General features: G+C 42.1%; 1 protein-coding gene across 1 annotated transcript in view; it reads right to left on the reverse strand.

Annotated features, from left to right (window-relative positions):
- The window catches only part of LOC124711500 (T-related protein-like), a 195,007-nt gene that overhangs the window by 24,852 nt on the left and 146,569 nt on the right, over positions 1–23,586 (reverse strand). The window contains exons 2-4 of the mRNA XM_047241614.1: positions 11,168–11,263; positions 4,502–4,670; positions 1,008–1,142 (exon numbers count right to left, since the gene is read on the reverse strand). Coding sequence (XP_047097570.1) covers positions 1,008–1,142; positions 4,502–4,670; positions 11,168–11,263 — 400 coding nt within the window. The remainder of the gene's footprint in view (positions 1–1,007; positions 1,143–4,501; positions 4,671–11,167; positions 11,264–23,586) is intronic.

The raw sequence follows: 23,586 nt of genomic DNA on the forward strand, positions 1-23,586 counted from the left end.
TGTCGTCTACAGGAAAGTAGTATTACACGAAATGAGGATTTGCAGAAAATAAATGCATGGTGTAATGACTGGCAGTTATCTCCCAATATTAGTAAGTCCTACTGTGTATAACAAGGCGAAAATCCCCATTAACATATGAGTACAAAATAAATGCCCTGTCTTTGGAAGCGGTAACATCCGTCAAGTATCTGGGTGTGACTATTCGAAATGATCTCAAATGGAATAATCAGATTGTGCAAGTAACAGGTAAGGCAAACTCTAGATTGTGGTTTATTGGTAGAATCCTGAAGCGATGCAGTCCTTCAACAAAGGAAATAGCTTACAATAAGTTAGTTCATCCAGTCTTAGAGTACTGTTCGTCTGTATTGGACCCTTACCAGTTGGGTCTGATTCAAGAGATTGAGAATGTCCAAAGAAAAGAGTAGCAAGATTTGTGACTGGTACATTTAGCCACTGCGAGAGTGTTAGAAATCTCATAGAAAGTTTGAAGTGGAACATACTTGCAGGTAGACGGCACGCCAAACGGAAGGGGCTGCTCACTAAATTCCAAAATCCAATCTTCACTGAGGATGTAGAGCATATATTACTACCACCAACTATCAAATCACACAATGATCACTATTCAAAGGTAAGGGAAATTAGAGCTTGTACTGAGGCGTTCAGACAGTCGTTTTCCCTCGCGCAATCTGCGAGGGGAACAGAGGGGGTGAAATATGACTTTGGTGTGAATTGTGCCGTCTGCCACACACCGCTTGGTGGCTAGTGGAGTATATAAGTAGATGTAGATAGTAGGAAAAAAGGGATCTGTAGGAAATACTTGATAGAACTCCTGACCTGTTTCAAATACATGTCACAAAGAGGTTACACAATATTTGAAACTATTTAGGCACATAAAATGCTACCATACCCTCTGCAGAAATACTTCAAATACAGAAAAATGGTCTCTATACAAAACAAAAATAAATGAAGTAGTTATCCCAAAAATATACTAACACCTTCACACTCACCTCTTCATTTTGGTAAGCAGTAACAGCAATGAATTGTGTCTCTGGGAAAGGGTATGTAAGAACCCTGCGTTGCTCTGATCCGACCTTTACTAGGTGAACTCTAGGCTCATATTTGTGGAGAGAGTTCAACATTATCTGCTACAAAATAAATGCAACAAAACAATTAAGTGTAGCAGTATATTTTTATTTACAGTGCTTATTATGTATAAGAATAGAAGTTAGTGAACTTAAAAATCACAAGCATTGTTCCCATAACAATTATTTAGTTAAGAAAACATTATTTAGCTAGCGTGATACAGTCAAGTGAAAAGCTACACGTTTCTGACAGCATTGTAAAATACTGAATTGCCATATTTAAACTTTGTTCAGTGCTGAAGACTCGTGAAAAGTGCAAAATGCTTGAAAAAAAATGAAGCTGTAAAGTAGAAAAAACTACACATGCACAAGCATTGATGACAGTAATACAAGTGCAGAGCTGGCAAGAAGATTCAGGCACCCTGCCTATCATTTTTACCAGAACTATGTTCAACTGAGCATAGTGGAATGAAGTTTATGCTTGAGACGATTAACTGGCAACATCCCTTCATCTGTTGCAACGATGGGTGGAGGTAGCATTTGAAACTATATTACTACTACTACTACTATTACATGGAATTGTACTGGAGCTAAATGTGACAATATACATTTCTAAGGACACGGCTAATACTCCTATCCAACTGTGCACCGTATGTTGGTTTGAGCCTGGGTTTAAGACTTCTCTTGGTAATTTCTTCTGCTTGCTTCCCCCTCTGCCTATGAAGTAGAATCTGTACCATTAAAAATTATTTTTAATATCAGGCCATGAATTGAAACCTACAGAAGTACTGTATACAATGACCGGGCAGAACATTATTACCACCTATCGAATAGCCGGTATGCCCACCTTTGGCACGGATAACAGTGGCAACGCATCTTGGCATGGAAGCAACGAGACCTCGATAGGTCACTGGAGGGGAGTTGGCACCACATCTGCACACACAAGTCAAACTAATTCCCCAAAATTCTGGGATAAGGGTCTGGGGGCATGGGGGGTAGGGGGGGGGGGCGATGAGCTCTGACGCAACATTCAGTAACATCCCAGTTGTATTTGATCAGGTTCAGACCTGGTGAGCTTGGGGGTCATCATGTCAATTGTAACTCGCCACTGTGTTCCTCGAACCACTCCATCACACTCCTGGCCTTGTGACATGACGCAGTATCTTGTTGAAAAATGCCACTGCCATGGGGAAACATGATTGTTATGAGGGGGTGTATGTGATCTGTAGCCAGTGTACGATACTCCTTAGCCATCACGGTTCCTTGCACAAGCTCCACTGGATCCATGTATGCCGACATGAATGTTCTGCAGAGCATAATGGAGAGGCCACCAGCCTGTCTCCATCCCACAATACAGGCGTCCAGCAGCTTTTCCACTGGAAGACAATGGATTCGTGCCCTCCCATAGGCACGATGAAGAAGTTATCAGGATTTATCAGACTGCCCAACACACTGTCACTGCACTAACATCCAGTGTCAGTGGTCACATGCCTATTTCAGTCATTGTTTCTGATGTCGTGGTGTTAACATTGGCACATGCATCAGGTCTTGCATGTAGAGCCCCATCATTAGGAGTGTTTGTTGCACTGTTTTCAGACACACATGTATCTACCCAGCATCGAAGTCTGATGTTAGCTCTGCCACATTACACCACTTATCCTGTTTTACCAGTCTGCCCAGCCTACAACGTCCGACATCTGTAAAGAGGGATGGCCGCCCAACCCCACAACATCTGGACGTTGTTCCAGCTTGGTTTTGCCACATGTTGAAGACACTCACCACAGCACTCCTCAGAAGTCTGACAACTCATGCACTTTCTGAAATGCTCATGCTGAGCCTCCAGTCCATCATAGTCTGCCCTCGGTCAGGCTCAGATAGATTGTGCGTCCTCCTCATTTTACATGCTGACATCATGCTCACTGATACTGGTACTGAATACTGTATGCACCACACATGTGTCTGACTAGCAGCTGTTCCTCACCAGGTGACACTGCTGTCACCTGGCTGGATTTGTATTGGTAGCAAGTCAGTGGTCATAATGTTCTGGTTGATCAATGTATGTTACTCATCTATAAATTATCACATGGAGATCTCGTATATATTGCAATCAAATTTTACCTATAAATACTTGAAATTAGGTGACTCAGTGAGCTTTCCCCTCCCTAAACTATACTCATACTTCCCTGTATTTCCTGTAGCAGAAACCAACCAATAGTCTGTTACCTACACAATCATCTCATTCTGTTGTAAACTGTGATGTTGTTTGGAAACTGTCTACAGTGATATCAGAATAGTCACCAGTACCTTCGTCAGTTATATGTATTGTAAACAATAATCGCCATTTCCTCTGGTATTCCCAAATATTTCAATTTTCTCTGAGATTTATTTACCTATCCTTGTGCCCTGGGATCTACATTACAGAACTGTCTTTACCAGAAGCACCTCTCTTTGCTCAGTTTCAACATAATGTGATTTCTGCATCAAGAATCCATGATGAACTCAGTTAACTACCTTTGCCAGGTCCAGGTTGGTTCAGTACAGTTGCCCTTCTCCCTTTCCATCTAATATGCTTGCCACATACTGAACAGATTATTTAACACTGTAAAACATGTGAACAGAACGTTGTTCATATGGGACTACTGCTTTGCAACATTCTGTAACTCTATATTTTTCACTCATTCATCTTACCACACATGGATTACCTTCCACATCACTGTAATGTAGTTTCTTACATGATTATGTGAGAAGTTCATGCTTATCACCACTGCCAGTATGTAATGGAGAAAAACGTTTACTGCATATCACAAAAATATCCAAAATTTCAATGTCATAATTGATTAAGAGAAATCACTAAATAGTTTTAAATGGATTTCAAGACAGTGTCATACAATCTTGGTAGTGATACATAGATTTTTTTTTTTAATATGGTAGCTCACAACATTTAGTAAGGGAAAAAGTGGGTAATTTTAGGAAACTTTAGTATCTACAGTAAGAATGAAGATGGACATATTTGTGATGAGACAGTTAAGCTAAACAATTATAAACTCCAGTTGCAATTTCCAAATAAAGTAAGGTTACATAATCGCTGTATATCTAATATGTGTAAGATCCTAACACTTTAAGTAAGAATACTAGTAACGATAAGAAAACCACATAAATGGTTAACATCATGTCAGAAGTAGAAATGCAAATACAGTGATATATTTATTTGTATTACTGTTATTAACAATAAAATATGCCACTATAATGATTGGGAAAGATAACCAATTACACAAAGAAATGAGCAGAGCAGCAAGCAATGAAATGTCATTTATGAATATTTGAATTAGTTCATTACATTTCTACCATCAACAAAGAAAAAAAAATACTCATGCAACTCATCAGTGTTACTAGATGACTTCACACAAACCATCCCTTACCTGTCCATTTCCATCTGTCTTGTTTGTGAGCTTAACCTTTGCAAATGAAATGGGCTCTTTCATCCAGTGAGCACCAAAGTTGGGTGATTCTGGGTGAATGTATATGGGATTTGGAGGTGGCACCTCTGCCTTCCCCCCTGGTACCCATTCACCATTCACATACTTCCATCTGAAACAGTTGAGACTCTGTGAGTACTTACTCATGAACACTGGTTTAATTTTCTTCTGTAGTTATCAGTCTCGCATTGATGTGTAAGGAAATTTTTATATTAAAAGTTTGCATCTGCAGCAATTAGATTTTAACAGTGTATCTGACATACACTATGTGATCAAAAGTATCTGGACACCTGGCTGAAAATGACTTATAAGTTCGTGATGCCCTCCATTGGTAATGCTGGAATTCAGTATGGTGTTGACCCACCCTAAGACTTGATGACAGCTTCCACTCTTGTAGGCATACATTCAGTCAGGTGCTGGAAGGTTTCTTGGGGAATGGCAGCCCATTCTTCATGGAGTACTGCACTGAGGAGAGGTATTGATGTCGGTCGGTGAGGCCTGGCATGGAGTTGGTGTTCCAAAACATCCCAAAGGTGTTCTATAGGATTCAGGTCAGGACTCTGTGCAGGCCAGTCCATTACAGGGATGTTATTGTCATGTAACCACTCCACCACAAGCTGTGCATTATGAACAGGTGTTTGATTGTTTTGAAAGATGCGATTGCCAGTCCCAAATTGCTCTTCGACAGTGGGAAACAAGAAGGTGCTTAAAACATCAATGTAGGCCTGTGCTGTGTTAGTGCCATGCAAAAAAACAAGGCGTGCAAACTCTCTCGATGAAAAGCACGACCACACCATAACACCACCGCCTCCAAATTTTACTGTTGGCACTACACACACTGGCAGATGATGTTCATTGGGCATTTGCCATACCCACACCCCCCATCAGATTGCCACACTCCACACAATGTTTTTCTAATGTTCAAATGCCCAATGTTTACGCTCCTTACCAAGTGAGGCATCATTTGGCATTTACCGGCGTGATGTGTGGCTTATGAGCAGCTGCTCGACCTGTTTTCTCACCTCCCACCTAACTGTCATATTACTTGCAGTGGATCCTGATGCAGTTTGGAATTCCTGTGTGATTGTCTGCCTATTACATGCTACGACCCTCTTCAACTGTCAGCAGTCTCTGTTAGTCAACAGACGAGGTTTGCCTGTATGCTTTTGTGCTGTAGGTGCCCCTTCACATTTCCAATTCACTATCACATCAGAAACAGTGGACCTAGGAATGTTCAGGAGTGTGGAAATCTCACGTACAGATGTATGACACAAGTGGCATCCAATCACCTGACCATGTTCGACATCTGTAAGTTCCACAGAGTGCCCCATTCTGCTCTCTCACAATGTCTAATGACTACCGAGGTCGCTGATATGGACTACCTGGTAGTAGGTGGCAGCACAATGCACTTAATATGAAAAATGTATGTTTTTGGGAGTGTTCGGATACTTTTGATCACATTTGGTAAATTTGAATGACAACAATGTGAAATTCACAGAGCACATGACTTAACAGAAAATCCATTTGTATAGGCAAATTTGGATGAATGTTTATTGTAATATGCCATCCTATCAAATTACAGTACATCGTCACCATATGATAAACGAGAAGAAGGATAACATGCCTCTTTCTGTAATGGAAACTCAGAACTGTGACTTGTTTCCAGTTGTCTATTTATACAGTAACTGTGTGGCAATCTCTTAAATTAACATACTATTTTCTGCTATGGAGAAATAATTCTATTAAATGTCACAAAAGTATATTTAGTACATCAAAATGTTATGATCTGCAAATTAATGGTACTGGCATAGTCACAGAAAATGCTAAATGGAGAATTATTTATTCTTCATGATATTATCCACACCACGACATACTTTTTGAGAAGAAGTACATGACCTGTCATACATTTGTAAATGATCTGTGTGCAGGTGTATACAGGATGTTACAAAAAGGTACGGTCAAACTTTCAGGAAACATTCCTCACACACAAAGAAAGAAATTACGTTATGTGGGCATGTGTCCGGAAACGCTTACTTTCCATGTTAGAGCTCATTTTATTAGTTCTCTTCAAATCACATTAATCATGGAATGGTAACACACAGCAACAGAACGTACCAGCGTGACTTCAAACACTTTGTTACAGGAAATGTTCAAAATGTCCTCCATTAGCGAGGATACATGCATCCACCCTCCATCACATGGAATCCCTGATGCGCTGATGCAGCCCTGGAGAATGGCGTATTGTATCACAGCCGTCCACAATACGAGCACGAAGAGTCTTTACATTTGGTACCGGGGTTGCGTAGACAAGAGCTTTCAAATGCCCCCATAAATGAAAGTCAAGAGGGTTGAGGTCAGGAGACCACAGAGGCCATGGAATTGGTCTGCCTCTACCAATCCATTGGTCACCGAATCTGTTGTTGAGAAGCGTACGAACACTTCGACTGAAATGTGCAGGAGCTCCATCGTGCATGAACCACATGTTGTGTCGTACTTGTAAAGGCACATGTTCCAGCAGCACAGGTAGAGTATCCCATATGAAATCATGATAACGTGCTCCATTTGAACGTAGGTGGAAGAACATGGGGCCCAATCGAACCATCACCAACAATACCTGCCCAAACGTTCACAGAAAATCTGTGTTGATGACGTGATTACACAATTGCGTGTGGATTCTCGTCAGACCACACATGTTGATTGTGAAAATTTACAATTTGATTACGTTGGAGTGAAGCCTCATCTGTAAAGAGAACATTTGCACTGAAATGAGGATTGACACATTGTTGGATGAACCATTCGCAGAAGTGTACCCGTGGAGGCCAATTAACTGCTGATAGTGCCTGCACACGCTGTACATGGTACGGAAACAACTGGTTCTCCCGTAGCACTCTCCATACAGTGACGTGGTCAACGTTACCTTGTACAGCAGCAACTTCTCTGACACTGCACGAAGAATTGCCTCATCCATTGCACGTGTCCTCGTCGTTCTAGGTCTTCCCCAGTCGTGAGTCATAGGCTGGAATGTTCCGTGCTCCCTAAGATGCCGATCAATTACTTCGAATGTCTTCCTGTTGGGAAACCTTCGTTCTGGAAATCTGTCTCGACACAAACATACCGCACCCGTACTAATCCATACATCAAATGGGCATCTGCTAACTCCGCATTTGTAAACATTGCACTGACTGCAAAACCACGTTCGTGATGAGCACTAACCTGTTGATGCTACGTACTGATGTGCTTGATGCTAGTACTGTAGAGCAATGAGTCACATGTCAACACAAGCACCAAAGTCAACATTACCTTCCTTCAATTGGGCCAACTGGTGGTGAATCGAGGAAGTACAGTACATACTGACGAAACTAAAATGAGCTCTAACATGGAAATTAAGTGTTTCCAGACACATGACCACATAACATCTTTTCTTTATTTGTGTGTGAGGAATGTTTCCTGAAAGTCTGGCCGTAGCTTTTTGTAACACCCTGTATAAGTTATAATCAAATATTGGAAGAAATGACAAAATAGTTCCACCAGAGTTACTATGTGTAGCCAGTATCAGATAGTAGCATATGAACTAATTACAAGTTTCTGATGAGGTAGACCTGCAGTGATGAACATATTTGTGATGTTATATGTTGTTCATATTTAGTGTAATGCAATGACTACAGAACACATGTGTAAAAGTAAGTGGATAACTTGATGGACCACAGTCTGCTTCGATTACTGCTTAGCTAATCAAACTTAGATAAAGATAAACCAAATGGTATCTGCACAACATATTTCTATTACAAGAACAGCAGCACATTTCCAGTGACATGTTTTTTCACCATAGCACTGTGCTTTTCAATGCACTTGCTCCATAACTGCACAAGCTTTCTGATACCCTCACAAAAAGTTTTTCAGTGGAGCAGCAAGCCAAGTATGCATTACTTTCTTCAACTATTCATTGAAGATAAATCAATGGCCTCTCAAACCATCTCTGAGTGGATCAAATAATTGGAAATCTGAGGACCTCAGATAATAACTGTGCATCATCCACCACCTAAATGTGCATATTCTGAACAGTTTGAACAGTGTGGATGGCACTATATGGATGCAAATTGTCATGCTAAAAGAAAAAGAAGGTCGTGTGACAACAAACCTTGTTGTTTTTTTCAAACTTATTACAAAGTAATTACAAAGCATGTCAGTGTAATATTGACTCTTCAGTGTTTGGCCTTTTTTCATTCTGAAAACTTCACTTCCGATTTTCTTTTTTTGCTGTAGATCTTGTGGCTTCCCATCACATAAAATTTCTGCGGGGAAGTCCACGACACAGCATTAGGCTCTGAAAAGTGTGGAGGAGAGCCGCATGAACAAAATACAAAAATGATATGTAGCTTAGATGGACTGTGTAGAAACAGTAAACCGATGGGAACTGTGTCTTTGTAAGGAGTCCAGTGAGATAAGGCACAGTCTGTGGGTGCAGGCAAGCAGTGAGTGGGCGTCTCCACTAGCTGATCGAGCACACTACTCCATGCTGCCACCACCTGAAAGTGATTTTGAGGGTCTGCCATAGAATATGCAAGCAGACCACTCCAAGAATGTCAAAGAAGTAGTAAATACATGAAAGAGACTGGTTGATTTTGGAAAGTCCAGGTTAAGAGTTACTGTAATGTAGCTATGAATTGTAACTGTGTGAGTTTATGAAAGAAGATACAGTACTTAAAGCAAAGTCACTGTTGGAAATAATTACATAGCTAAAGATAGCAGAAACCTTGCTCTTTTAGTGAAGCACTTGCACTTTGGAAAAGAAGTAACTGAGCAAGGCAAGAATTCAAATTGGAACTGACTGACAGGGCCTGCTTGTAACTAACTGTCAATCCAGTGTTAACATACTGTACACTCAACCAGCCAAAGAGAAGGCAGTGTTACACACAGTCTTAAGTACATTGGAGCACAGAAGCACCAGGAAACATGATAAAGTCACAATGTCATACATTTCCATTACATACTTTGGCCTCTGGGCCCTGGTTCAAAGTGATGAACTAATGTTTAATTTTCGTTGATGACTCATTTCCAAAACATTTCAGTTGTCCAGTAGCTGCTGATGGACCCTCACACAGCTGTGCTTGTGCTCTTCATTGAGTTGTTCTGGGAGTCATGCACAGACTTTACAAAAATTGAGCCTGTTACGGATGATGTCATATGTAGAATGATGATTAGTATACACTTAGTTTGCCATTTTATCAGTAATCACTTCTCGGTTTTTCAGACTCGGGTCTTGGGCTTGTGCAATGTTGGCATCAGCAACGGATGTGGGTGAATGTCCTTCACATTTCTTTGGTGACTTTGGAACTGTTCAATCCACTGGTAAACACTTAATATGGTGAACAATTATCCCTGTTCTGAGCAGAAAGTCGTCTACAGAGTTCAGCATCTGGTATATCTTCAGACCACAAAAAATGGATTGTAGAATACTGTTATTCGTGGGTGAAAATGGAGAGTGACTCAGTGTGACAATGCTGAAACCTGGCACAACTGAAGAGAACAATGTCATCCACTGGATGCAAACATACTAAGTCTAATTGTCAGCTTAAAGCTGATAAGTGCAGACACTTATTGATTCACTGTAATTAAAAATCAACCAAGTTTAGTGGCGATGGCAGCAAGCTCTCATCCAGTCTTCACCCTTCCCATGAGTCCTTCCATTCCTGAGTCACCACTTCTGTGACCTTGAGGAAGGAAGGTGTCAGTTTTATGTGTATCACTGTTTTTAATCTATCAAAATCACGTTTTATCAGAGTATATGGCACTGTCTGTTTCCAAATGGTGACAGGATTTGCTGCGCAAGCCGTGAAATGAGCACTCTTCTGCAGAGGATCATCAGGAACTTAGGATCAACTGACTACAATAAGCACCAGAGTGTGGACCAGGGGGTGTGGATTGATGACAAGTATTTTGGTGCCATTACCACTATAGTGTAAATGTTGGTGCCACTGAAGCCAAGTGTTTCCTATGTTCTGAATCGCATTATCATGTGTCTTAATAAAACATCAGATTGATAATTATGGTAAATCAGTGTATACTATCAGCACCCACAGCTGCAGCAAGAAGGGAATTTCAGAGACTTGGATTTGTGGTACGTTTTGTGCATTACATTAAAACGCCTAATCACATATTTTAGCATTTTAGCATTCTTTAGACATCAGTAAATATGGATATGGTCACTTGTCAATTCACATATCAAATGACCCTCGGGAACCAAAATCAACAAACAATGGACTTTGAGAGTAGCAAGTTGACTGTATCAAGGTCACAGATTACCTTATAGTTAAATAATACTTTATAAAATGCTTCCATTGATTTTTTATCATTGATGATATTTTATTAGCCATAAATATAAATCTTTAATTAGTTTGTGTCATTTATTCTAGTCTTTTCTGATGATTACTTGACAATGTCAAACTATTAATTGCATAAATCTACATGCAATATAACATGCAGAATGTCTGAGCCAAAGATGAGATGACAGTTAGGTTCTAATGATCAGTGTACAACACTGGAACTGTACTGAGAAGGTAAAATGTGGAAACAATGTGAATATCCTGATGAATATCTGTTATTTCTTACCTGTGGGGATCTATCTGCACAAATTCTAGCAGCACCGTGTACATGGCTGCGGGATCTAGACCAGAAGCAGTTACCTTCACCACAGGGAACATCCTCCTGGAAAAAAAGCCAAAACTTTCTCTTCACTGGTGATGGTTATTTTGTTGCTAGCTTACTCAAATCATGACTCAAATGTAATTTTTTTAAAAAAGCTAATTATAATGTTTGATTCCAGTGCACTGCAAATATCACTTACTATATAAACCAGGGGAATGTAAATGCACTTAGATGGAAGTGAATGTTTCTCCTTTATAGTATCTGTAGTACAGAGATTTTGGCTATGGGATGGCTCTCCCTGAATTGTTAGGCGATTGAGTATACGGTGACTGAAATGATTCTCATAAACTGTACAGACAAAATATCAACATGATCTCCCTACTATGAGATGAACATGTCTATATCACACACGCGCGCACGCACACATACACACACACACACACACACACACACACACACACACACACACACACACACACACTGTAAAGCAGCATTGTACCATCTTTGTGTGAACTCTAGGCTGAAAACAGATTTGTCCAAAAGCCAGTGAAGTTTTCAGTCTTGTTTGTATGCCTACTGATGACTCAATGCCTCTGTTATTCGGTGAGTTTACTCCTAAATCCTTTATATCCTACCGGAGCTTTACATGTCATGTATATATTAAACAAGTGCATGTGAAGTGGTATGAAATGTGTATCCCGAAGAACATTGTCCAGGTGAGTTACTGAACTGCAACAGATGCTAAAATGTATGGTAATCGAATGCAAGCCAGTTTTCCAGTCATTACACAATCCTCACTCACATCTAGAAGTGATTTCACTAAACCTCTCATTCAGCCAACTGTAGCTTTAGCTTTACATGTCTTGTAGCATGACACATCTCAAAACTGATCAACTCATTTATATGGTAATTTTCACAAGCTGCCCCCCCCCCCTCCCCCCCTCCCCCGCCTCTGCAAATGCCCATGTCAGAGTACTAAGTAAATGTGAAGGAGATGAGAATATTTGTGTATTCATCATTTGCACTATAAGCAAATACTGAGTTGAATAAAAAGTTCTAGTGTCTGGTATTCAAAGTGGTAGCGAATGACGTAGTTCATAGTGGTTCAGCTCCTGCTGCCCTGTACCAGTGTATTACACCTGCCATTGCTCTCAATATGGTGAATTATGCAGATGCCATTATTCATGCAGATTGGTGCATCATAATTCAACAATAGACTCGTGAATCACAATTCAACAATTGGGTGTAAGGTGTGTGTGTGTGTGTGTGTGTGTGTGTGTGTGTGTGTGTGTGTGTGTGTGCAATAATTGAGACTTCTGGATATTGAAAGATGTATTCAAAATGGGTTCAAAGAATGCTCATTCCAGACCACAAGATTTAAAGAACACTATTTCATCTGGATGTTGGAGCAGTTTAAGGACAATGGAGAAACTTCTCTGTCATTTTGTTACAGGTGACGAAACCTGGGTGCATCACTCAGAGCTGGAAACGAAAAAGCAATCACCAGAAACGAAGAAATTGGAGGCAGCTCATGATGACAGTTTTTTGGGATAGTGATAGTGTCATTCTCGTGAATGTGCTGCTAAAAGAGTTGTGGTGCCTCTGGCGTGAAGCGCCATGTCTTTGGACCTGATGACCTTTGACTCTACTTCTGGCTAGGACACTCTGCACGCTGTGTTCGTGCAGCCATATTGTATTCGCCTTGTTCAGTGTCTAAATAAATGTTAATTCGACTGCAAAAGTGTGTTATTACCGATCTACAACCATTAATTGAGAGTCATCTATAACGATTGTGACACACTCAGGATCCATTTCTGAGGTGTTCAGTGTGACAAGAATCCAGAAGAAACGTTGCTCATGATAATGCACACCCACACATAAGTCTCAGAATCCTGGAACACTTTGCTAAATTGGGTTGGGCATCACTGCCTCATCCACCCAACAGCCCAGACCTGGCACCTCGGGCTTCCATCTGTTTGGGACACTTGAAGATTGTCTACACGGGATGCACTTTGAAGATGATGAGGGTGTAATTCCTAAAGTCAAAACGTGACCACAGGCGTAAGACGAGAGCCTTCACAAACGATGTATACATGCTCTTACAGACAACGCTGGTCTAAGGCCGTAGAACAGTGTGTAGAAAAAAAGAAAATTAAACTGGCACGGTCATCAAATGGTAGCACTTAAGAATAAATATGAGCTGAGAAGACATAGTGAGGTAATATTTGTCGAATGGCTGTTTTGCGACTTCAATGTCGTGAGAAAAAAGGAAAAAAAAAACCACAGTCGGAGAATAAACAATTTCTGATTTATTTCACTTCAAAAGTCATTCTCGATTGGGAAACATCACAAGCAAAGGTAGCGGCTTCCAAACCTGAGGGTAAAGGCAAAGGGGCGCTAGTTACCACATTTTGTGTATGCGTGTAGGGACAGAAGAACAGCTGGCGGATAACTTGACGCCTGTTTAGATTAGATTAGTACTTGTTCCATAGATCATCAATACGACACTTCGTAATGATGTGGAACGTGTCAGGTTAATAAAAGGTGTCTATACAAGATATTACATTACACAAAATATTGCATGACACTAATGTTTAATTTTTTTTTGCCCTTAATTTATATCTAAAAATTCAGCCAATGAGTAGAAGGAGTTGTCATCTAGAAATTCTTTTAATTTATTTTTAAATGTTAGTTGGCTATCTGTCAGGCTTTTGATGCTGTTTAGTAGGTGACCAAAGACTTTTGTGGCAGCATAATTTACCCCTTTCTGTGCCAAAGTCAGATTTAACCCTGTATAGTGAATATCATCCTTTCTCCTGGTGTTATAGCTATGCACACTGCTATTACTTTTGAACTGGGTTGGATTATTAACAAAAAATTTCATAAGTGAATATACAGGGTGAGTCACCTAACATTACCGCTGGATATATTTCGTAAACCACATCAAATACTGACAAATCGATTCCATAGACCGAACGTGAGGAGAGGGGCTAGTGTAATTGGTTAATACAAACCATAAAAAAATGCACGGAAGTATGTTTTTTAACACAAACCTCCGTTTTTTTTAAATGGAACCCCGTTAGTTTTGTTAGCACATCTGAACATATAAACAAATACGTAATCAGTGCCGTTTGTTGCATTGTAAAATGTTAATTATATTCGGAGATATTGTAACCTAAAGTTGACGCTTGAGTACCACTCCTGCTCGATCGTGTGTATCGGAGAGCACCGAATTACGTAGGACGCACATGTACATTACCGAGGTACACGTACACGCGTGGTTTCCGTTTTCAATTACGGAGTGGAATAGAGTGTGTCCCGACATGTCAGGCCAATAGATATTCAATGTGGCGGCCATCATTTGCTGCACACAATTTCAATCTCTGGCGTAATGAATGTCGTACACGCCGCAGTACATATGGTGTAATGTCGCCCCAGGCTGCCACAATACGTTGTTTCATATCCTCTGGGGTTGTAGGCACATCACGGTACACATTCTCCGTTAACGTACCCCACAGAAAGAAGTCCAGAGGTGTAAGATCAGGAGAACGGGCTAGCCAATTTATGCGTCCTCCACATCCTATGAAACGCCCGTCGAACATCCTGTCAAGGGTCAGCCTAGTGTTAATTGCGGAATGTGCAGGTGCACCATCATGCTGATAGCACATACGTTGACGCGTTTCCAGTGGGACATTTTCGAGCAACGTTGGCAGATCATTCTGTAGAAACGCGATGTATGTTGCAGCTGTTTGGGCCCCTGCAATGAAGTGAGGACCAATGAGGTGGTCGCCAATGATTCCGCACCATACATTTACAGTCCACGGTCGCTGTCGCTCTACCTGTCTGAGCCAGCGAGGATTGTCCACGGATCAGTAATGCATGTTCCGTAGATTCACTGCCCCGTGGTTTGTGAAACCCGCTTCATCGGTAAACAGGTAGAACTGCAACGCATTCTCTGTTAATGCCCATTGACAGAATTGCACTCGATGATTAAAGTCATCACCATGTAATTGCTGATGTAGCGACACATGAAGCGGGTGAAAGCGGTGACGATGCAGTATGCGCATGACACTACTTTGACTCAGTCCACCGGCTCTCGCAATGTCCCGTGTACTCATGTGTGGGTTCATGGCAACAGCAGCTAACACACCAACTGCACCCGCTTCTCCTGTGACGGGCCTGTTACGGACCCGTTTGCGTGCTACGACCATACTTGTTGCATACAGTTGGCGGTAGATGTTTTGCAATATGCGGCACGTTGGATGCTCTCTGTCCGGGTACCGTTCTGCATACACCCTGCAGGCTTCAGCTGCATTTCGTCGACACTCGCCATAGATGAGTATCATCTCCGCCTTTTCAGAGTTAGAATACACCATGGTCACAGTTCTTATAACACTACACTATCACAGACGTCTGGTAACACGGTGTACTACAGTTGGTGTGCGTGCGGAGACGAATGCAGAATAACAATAGCAGCAAGCGCTACATGCGGACACTGCGACAGCTAGACCAAACCACAACAGTGCACTACAGCCACACTCGTAAACACGGTCGTCATCGTAAACATGTCTCTGCAGATGCTGCTCGCCGTCCGTGGCCCGTGTTTGTTACAACACGCAACTGAACGTCGGAGGTTTCAAGCGTCAACTTTAGGTTACAATATCTACGGATGTAATTAACATTTTACAATGCAACAAACGGCACTGATTACGTATTTGTTTATATGTTCAGATGTGCTAACAAAACTAACGTGGTTCCATTAAAAAAAACCGTAGGTTTGTGTTAAAAAACATACTTCCGTGCATTTTTGTATGGTTTGTATTAAACAATTACAGTAGCCGCTCTCCTCACGTTCGGTCCATGGAATCGGTTCGTCAGTATTTGATGTGGTTTACGAAATATATCCAGCGGTAACGTTAGGTGACTCACCCTGTATATACTGTGAGGTTACTGTGAGGATCCCTAGATCCTTAAATAGATGTCTGCAGGATGACCGTGGATGGGCTCCAACAATTATTCTGATTACACGTTTTTGAGCAATGAATACTTTTCTACTCAACGATGAATTACCCCAGAATATGATGCCATACGAAAGCAGTGAATGAAAGCAGGCATAGTAAGCTAATTTACTGAGATTCTTATCACCAAAATTTGCAATAACCCTAATAGCATACGTAGCTGAACTCAGACGTTTCAGCAGACCATCAATGTGTTGCTTCCAATTTAACCTCTCATCAATGGACACACCTAAAATTTTTGAAAATCCTACCTTAGCTACATACTTCTGTTCAAAGTCTATATTTACTACTGGAGTTGTGCCATTTACTGTACAGAACTGTATATACTGTTCCACAGGTTGTATGGCGTTCGCAGGCGGTGTAGCTGTCAACAGGGAGGGGATCCCGTTAGAGATTTGCAGGCGACCGGCGTCCGATGCTGAGATTGGCTGTTCACTACAAACATAAATAAATGTCAAGACACAAAGGAATTAATGACATTCAGCTGCTAGTGGACACTGATTTATATAAATGGGGAGACTTGAAGAGCGGGATTCGAACCCACGTCTCCTGCTTACTAGGAAGATGCTCTGACCGCTGCGCCATCCGGACGCAGTAGTCATCGCAACTGTGCAGACTAGCCTAGCGCGCCTCCCGTCAGACCCAAGTTCTCAAATTATACACACACTACTGACGTAGTGCCCCTTGCCCAATATCGTCATTAGTCGCGGCGTTTCGCCGATTTCTGTAAGAGTTAGAGAGTGTCGTTCTTCTGCACTGGGGGATCATCGGCCAGCCTCGCCTTAACCCATTAGCGCCGTGTGTTGCCATATGGCAACGTTTGTAACACTTTTTTTAAAATCGTTGATTCCACGACATCAACGAAGAGAGAGTGTTGGCAGCACTGTATATCGTTCCACAAGACTGTAAACATCACTACAATGCAACAGTTTTAACAATACATTTAAATTCTGCGGCGTAAGCTGTGTTGGAAGTCGTCTGCTGAATTAGGAAGAGTATAAGTTCGAGTAAGTATGTTTTACACAGTAACTTACGATATATAATTTGGTTTTTTAGTATGGCTATGCTTTAAATACTCAAATATACACTCCTGGAAATTGAAATAAGAACACCGTGAATTCATTGTCCCAGGAAGGGGAAACTTTATTGACACATTCCTGGGGTCAGATACATCACATGATCACACTGACAGAACCACAGGCACACATAGACACAGGCAACAGAGCATGCACAATGTCGGCACTAGTACAGTGTATATCCACCTTTCGCAGCAATGCAGGCTGCTATTCTCCCATGGAGACGATCGTAGAGATGCTGGATGTAGTCCTGTGGAACGGCTTGCCATTCCATTTCCACCTGACGCCTCAGTTGGACCAGCGTTCGTGCTGGACGTGCAGACCGCGTGAGACGACGCTTCATCCAGTCCCAAACATGCTCAATGGGGGACAGATCCGGAGATCTTGCTGGCCAGGGTAATTGACTTACACCTTCTAGAGCACGTTGGGTGGCACGGGATACATGTGGACGTGCATTGTCCTGTTGGAACAGCAAGTTCCCTTGCCGGTCTAGGAATGGTAGAACGATGGGTTCGATGACGGTTTGGATGTACCGTGCACTATTCAGTGTCCCCTCGACGATCACCAGTGGTGTACGGCCAGTGTAGGAGATCGCTCCCCACACCATGATGCCGGGTGTTGGCCCTGTGTGCCTCGGTCGTATGCAGTCCTGATTGTGGCGCTCACCTGCACGGCGCCAAACACGCATACGACCATCATTGGCACCAAGGCAGAAGCGACTCTCATCGCTGAAGACGACACGTCTCCATTCATCCCTCCATTCACGCCTGTCGCGACACCACTGGAGGCGGGCTGCACGATGTTGGGGCGTGAGCGGAAGACGGCCTAACGGTGTGCGGGACCGTAGCCCAGCTTCATGGAGACGGTTGCGAATGGTCCTCGCCGATACCCCAGGAGCAACAGTGTCCCTAATTTGCTGGGAAGTGGCGGTGCGGTCCCCTACGGCACTGCATAGGATCCTACGGTCTTGGCGTGCATCCGTGCGTCGCTGCGGTCCGGTCCCAGGTCGACGGGCACGTGCACCTTCCGCCGACCACTGGCGACAACATCGATGTACTGTGGAGACCTCACACCCCACGTGTTGAGCAATTCGGCGGTACGTCCACCCGGCCTCCCGCATGCCCACTATACGCCCTCGCTCAAAGTCCGTCAACTGCACATACGGTTCACGTCCACGCTGTCGCGGCATGCTACCAGTGTTAAAGACTGCGATGGAGCTCCGTATGCCACGGCAAACTGGCTGACACTGACGGCGGCGGTGCACAAATGCTGCGCAGCTAGCGCCATTCGACGGCCAACACCGCGGTTCCTGGTGTGTCCGCTGTGCCGTGCGTGTGATCATTGCTTGTACAGCCCTCTCGCAGTGTCCGGAGCAAGTATGGTGGGTCTGACACACCGGTGTCAATGTGTTCTTTTTTCCATTTCCAGGAGTGTATATTCTTTGGAGGTTACTGCTTGCTGTGAAATAAATTACGTTCCTTTATCCCGTCTGAACGTCGGTGTTGCCATGTGGCAACGCTAGGCGGTTGTACTCAGTAAAAGGACGAATTTTCTCATTTTTGTTTTAGAGGAGGTTTCTCGGTTGCTGAGGCGCTGGAGATCCTTTATAATGACGATATTGAAGGTGATGTGTTTGTTGAGCCCCCAGATCCGAGCAGAGAAGAACGATGGATTATTTTATGTGCGGTGGCTGGACAACTAAGTTGTCACAAAGGGCTCTTCTTCATGTGGTGCACAAGAAGTTGGCCAAGTCAACAGATTCTCGAAACTAAAAAAGCGAAATATAATGATTCCCAGACCAAAACTGGTAGCCAAATATAATATATATGTGGGAGGTACTGATCAGATGGATCAGAATCTATCATGCTATTGCATTGCAGTAAGAAGCGAGAAATGGTACTGGTGTATCTTTACATGGATGTTAGATGTCGCCATACAAAACAGTTGGATTCTGTATAATAAAGCAAGAAACAAAACTATTTCTCAGCTTGATTTCAAGAAAGAAGTAGCAAGAGTGTACTTGAAAAGACACCAAGCTTTACCAAAAGGAGCCGGAAGACCATCTACATCAAGGGGATGTTCCGACAGCCGCGTATCAGATTCAGTTAGGTTTGATAAGACTGACCACCTCGTCCAGCACACAGAAGGAAAGAAGAAGAAAGGTGTGAACACAAGCACTGTAAATCTATTGTGAGAACAATGTGTTCAAAGTGTAATGTGGGATTGTGTATTGACTGTTTTATTCCATTTCATGTAAAATAATGCTGAGTTCAGGGTTTGATTTTTGATTATTAATTGTACTGTGTTATAATGTATGAGTTGTATGGTGAAGACTGAATAATAAATTGGCACAAAACTTGTATATGTAATAAGAAATTTCAATAACCTACTTATTTTAGTTGAAGTTGTAATCCATATAAATTTAGGTAAATTGCTAATGGCGGTAATGACTTTCGTCGAAACAAATCAGTTGTCTAATTTAGACCTTTTACAGACATAATAACGCAATTTTTTTAAAAAATCACGAAAAAGTTAATTCCGGCGCTAATGGGTTAGTAGTGTACACTGAGAAGCCAAAACAGTGTGACCCCTGCTCACCGCGACGTTGGATGCTGCCAGGTGGCGTTGCAGGCACGTGACGCCGTAGTAACAAAACACGTAAGCGGAGCAGACACGGGTGTTCAGGGTCGGCTAACGTAGCTGGCGCGGGGCTTTCCCGCACTCCCCCTCTCCCCACCTCTCCTCCGACACAGGATGTACACCTTTGTAGCGTTCAAAAGAATTCCAAGTTTCGTCATTGACGTACTACCAAAACATCAGAAGACTGTTACTGCGGCAGACCTACTGGTGTGATAAGGAGAATAAGTAACGGAGAAGGAATCTTAACAGGCATGGCAACTACATCTACATCTACATGATTACTCTGCAATTCACATTTAAGTGCTTGGCAGAGGGTTCATCGAACCACAACCATACTATCTCTCTACCATTCCACTCCCGAACAGGGCGCGGGAAAAACGAACATCTAAACCTTTCTGTTCGAGCTCTGATTTCTCTTATTTTATTTTGATGATCATTCCTGCCTATGTAGGTTGGGCTCAACAAAATATTTTCGCATTCGGAAGAGAAAGTTGGTGACTGAAATTTCGTAAATAGATCTCGTCGCGACGAAAAACGTCTTTGCTTTAATGACTTCCGTCCCAACTCGCGTATCATATCTGCCACACTCTCTCCCCTATTACGTGATAATACAAAACGAGCTGCCCTTTTTTGCACCCTTTCGATGTCCTCCGTCAATCCCACCTGGTAAGGATCCCACACCGCGCAGCAATATTCTAACAGAGGACGAACGTGTGTAGTGTAAGCTGTCTCTTTAGTGGACTTGTTGCATCTTCTACGTGTCCTGCCAATGAAACGCAACCTTTGGCTCGCCTTCCCCACAACATTATCTATGTGGTCTTTCCAACTGAAGTTGTTCGTGATATTAACACCCAGATACTTAGTTGAATTGACAGCCTTGAGAATTGTACTATTTATCGAGTAATCGAATTCCAACGGGTTTCTTTTGGAACTCGTGTGGATCACCTCACACTTTTCGTTATTTAGCGTCAACTGCCACCTGCCACACCATATAGCAATCATTTCTAAATCGCTTTGCAACTGATACTGGTCTTCGGATGACCTTACTAGACAGTAAATTACAGCATCATCTGCGAACAACCAAAGAGAACTGCTCAGATTGTCACCCAGGTCATTTATATAGATCAGGAACGGCAGAGGTCCCAGGACGCTTCCCTGGAGAACACCTGATATGACTTCAGTTTTACTCGATGATTTGCCGTCTATTACTATGAACTGCGACCTTCCTGACAGGAAATCACGAATCCAGTCGCACAACTGAGACGATACCCCATAGGCCCGCAGCTTGATTAGAAGTCGCTTGTGAGGAACGGTGTCAAAAGCTTTCCGGAAATCCAGAAATACGGAATCAACCTGAGATCCCCTGTCGATAGCGGCCATTACTAAAATGTTAATAATAAAAACTAGCTTAGCTATGAGAATCCTTCCGATTTAATGAAATTCAAAATCAAATAAGGTTCACAAGTGTTGTGCAGGATATACACTTAAACGGTTTCATCACTTGACTGTGCTCTATATTTACAAAAAATTAAATGAGTTCTAGGTTATAAATAAGGCCCGTATTTTAATGACAAGTCATATTTTTTTCTGAACTATAGGGTGAATCTTAAAAGAATACACAAATCTAGGCATTTTAGTGTCGAAAAATGTATTTTGATTGTGCATACAAAATCATATTTCAACAAATTTGTCATATTGCGGCTAACTTTTAATATAATAGGTCAGATTTCTGTCAACTTTTGTCAAAAATGCATATACCGTTTTTCTTGTATCTTACAGGACACACGAATAAGAAAATGAACATGTTGCTCACGAGACACTATTTAACGTGCTATTATTAAAGATAAACAGATAAATTAGTATACAGCTTTATTTCTCAGTACTGTAGCAAAAAATCGGTGTACCGCATCAGTCGTTTCGCGAACATAAAACATTGCTGCCCAAAGTTGACAATACGCTCTCAGAGCCAACAAACGCGGCTTCTGCCGTAATAATCATCGCAGTCGCACAGGTGTTCCCAGCAACCAGTTTGAATACAGCCTTTGTCTCGTTCAACATGCCTAAAGCAAAGTGCTCCGACAGCGTGAAGTTGCGAGGATATGTTCGAGACTTTGGAGAGAAGTTCTTTAGTACTGATGGGAAAATATTGTTTTGTAAGCTGTGTGAAGTTAAAGGTAGTGCATAAAAGCGCTTTAATGTGCAACAACACTGTAATACCGCTAAACACAGCAACTGAGTGAAACGAAGCGCTGAAAATAACAGCAGGCAAACGCTGTTATTTGAACAGACAGGTCAATCGTCAACTGTGCAATCATTCTGCAAGGATTTGTGTGAGATGATGGTGTCCTGCAACATGCCATTTGAAAAGCTCCAGAATCCATGCTTCAGACGGTTCTTGGAGAAGTACACAACACATCCAGTTCCAAATGAATCTACACTGAGAAAGAACTATTTATCCGTATGCTACAATGATGTGCTCAACAAAATGCGATTTACTATTGCTGATAAAAAGATCTAGATGTCGATAGATGAAACTACGGATATTAGCGGGCGATATATTGCAAATGTTGTTGTTGGTGTTCTAAAAGTTTATGGCCCTGGAGATATGTTCCTACTAACGTGTGAAGCTCTTGATAGAGCAAACAATTCGACGATTGGTATATTGTTTGACAACTCTCTGAAGCTACTGTGGCCAGATGGTGTGAAAAGAGACAACGTTTTGTGCTTGTAACAGGTGCTTCATATATGGCTAAAGCAGCCAAAGGGCTTTAGATTCTCTACCCCAGTATGTTTTACGCCACTTGCCTTGCACATGTATTGCACAGAGTTGCCGAAGAGGTGCGATCAAATTACCCTGACGTGGACAAATTAATTTTCTGTGACAAGAAAATCTATATGAAGGCTCCGCTACAGGTGCAAAAATTCAAGGAACAAGCACCTTGAACGCCCCTCCCACATACACCTGTTCTTAAACGATGGGGTTCTTGGCTTAATGCTCCAACTACACCCAAATAAAGACAATCTTCTGTGGGCTTGATAGCGATGAATCAAGTGCTATCAATATTGTGAAAGAAGTTTTTACAGATACATTGTCTCGAAACTTATCACACATCAACGCCAATTTTTCAGTGATATCAAAAGCCATCAAACGACTGGAAGCTGTTGGCACTCAGCTATGTGAGGCCTTGAGTAGAACCCCTGTTGTGGTACACCGATTTTCTGCTACAGTACTTGAGTAGAGTGAGTTGGGTCGAGCTCGTGGTCATGTGGCTGACAAAGTGAAAACCAAATTGCAAAGTGTTCTCGAATGGAATCCTGGATATTCTACACTGTGCCAAATTAGTGACAATCTTTCAGGGAATGCTGCAACATTTGAAGATACTGAAACAAAGCTGAACTCTAGTGACCTGGCTCCTTCCAAATACGCTCCAGTGGCGTCTTGTGAAGTGGAGAGGAGCTTTTCCAGGTACAAAACTATCCTCAGCGACAACCGTAGATTTTTGATAATGGAAAACCTGAAAATGCACCTTGTGATCCAGTGCAACTTTGCAGATACTGAAGATTGACATACGGTATTAAATAATGTGAAACGCTTTAAATACTATGTAGAAATAAAAACATTGTTTTACTGTTTCGATAGATGGTCTTT

Source organism: Schistocerca piceifrons, chromosome 8 (genome assembly GCF_021461385.2).
Source record: "Schistocerca piceifrons isolate TAMUIC-IGC-003096 chromosome 8, iqSchPice1.1, whole genome shotgun sequence".
Classification (NCBI taxonomy): domain Eukaryota; kingdom Metazoa; phylum Arthropoda; class Insecta; order Orthoptera; family Acrididae; genus Schistocerca; species Schistocerca piceifrons.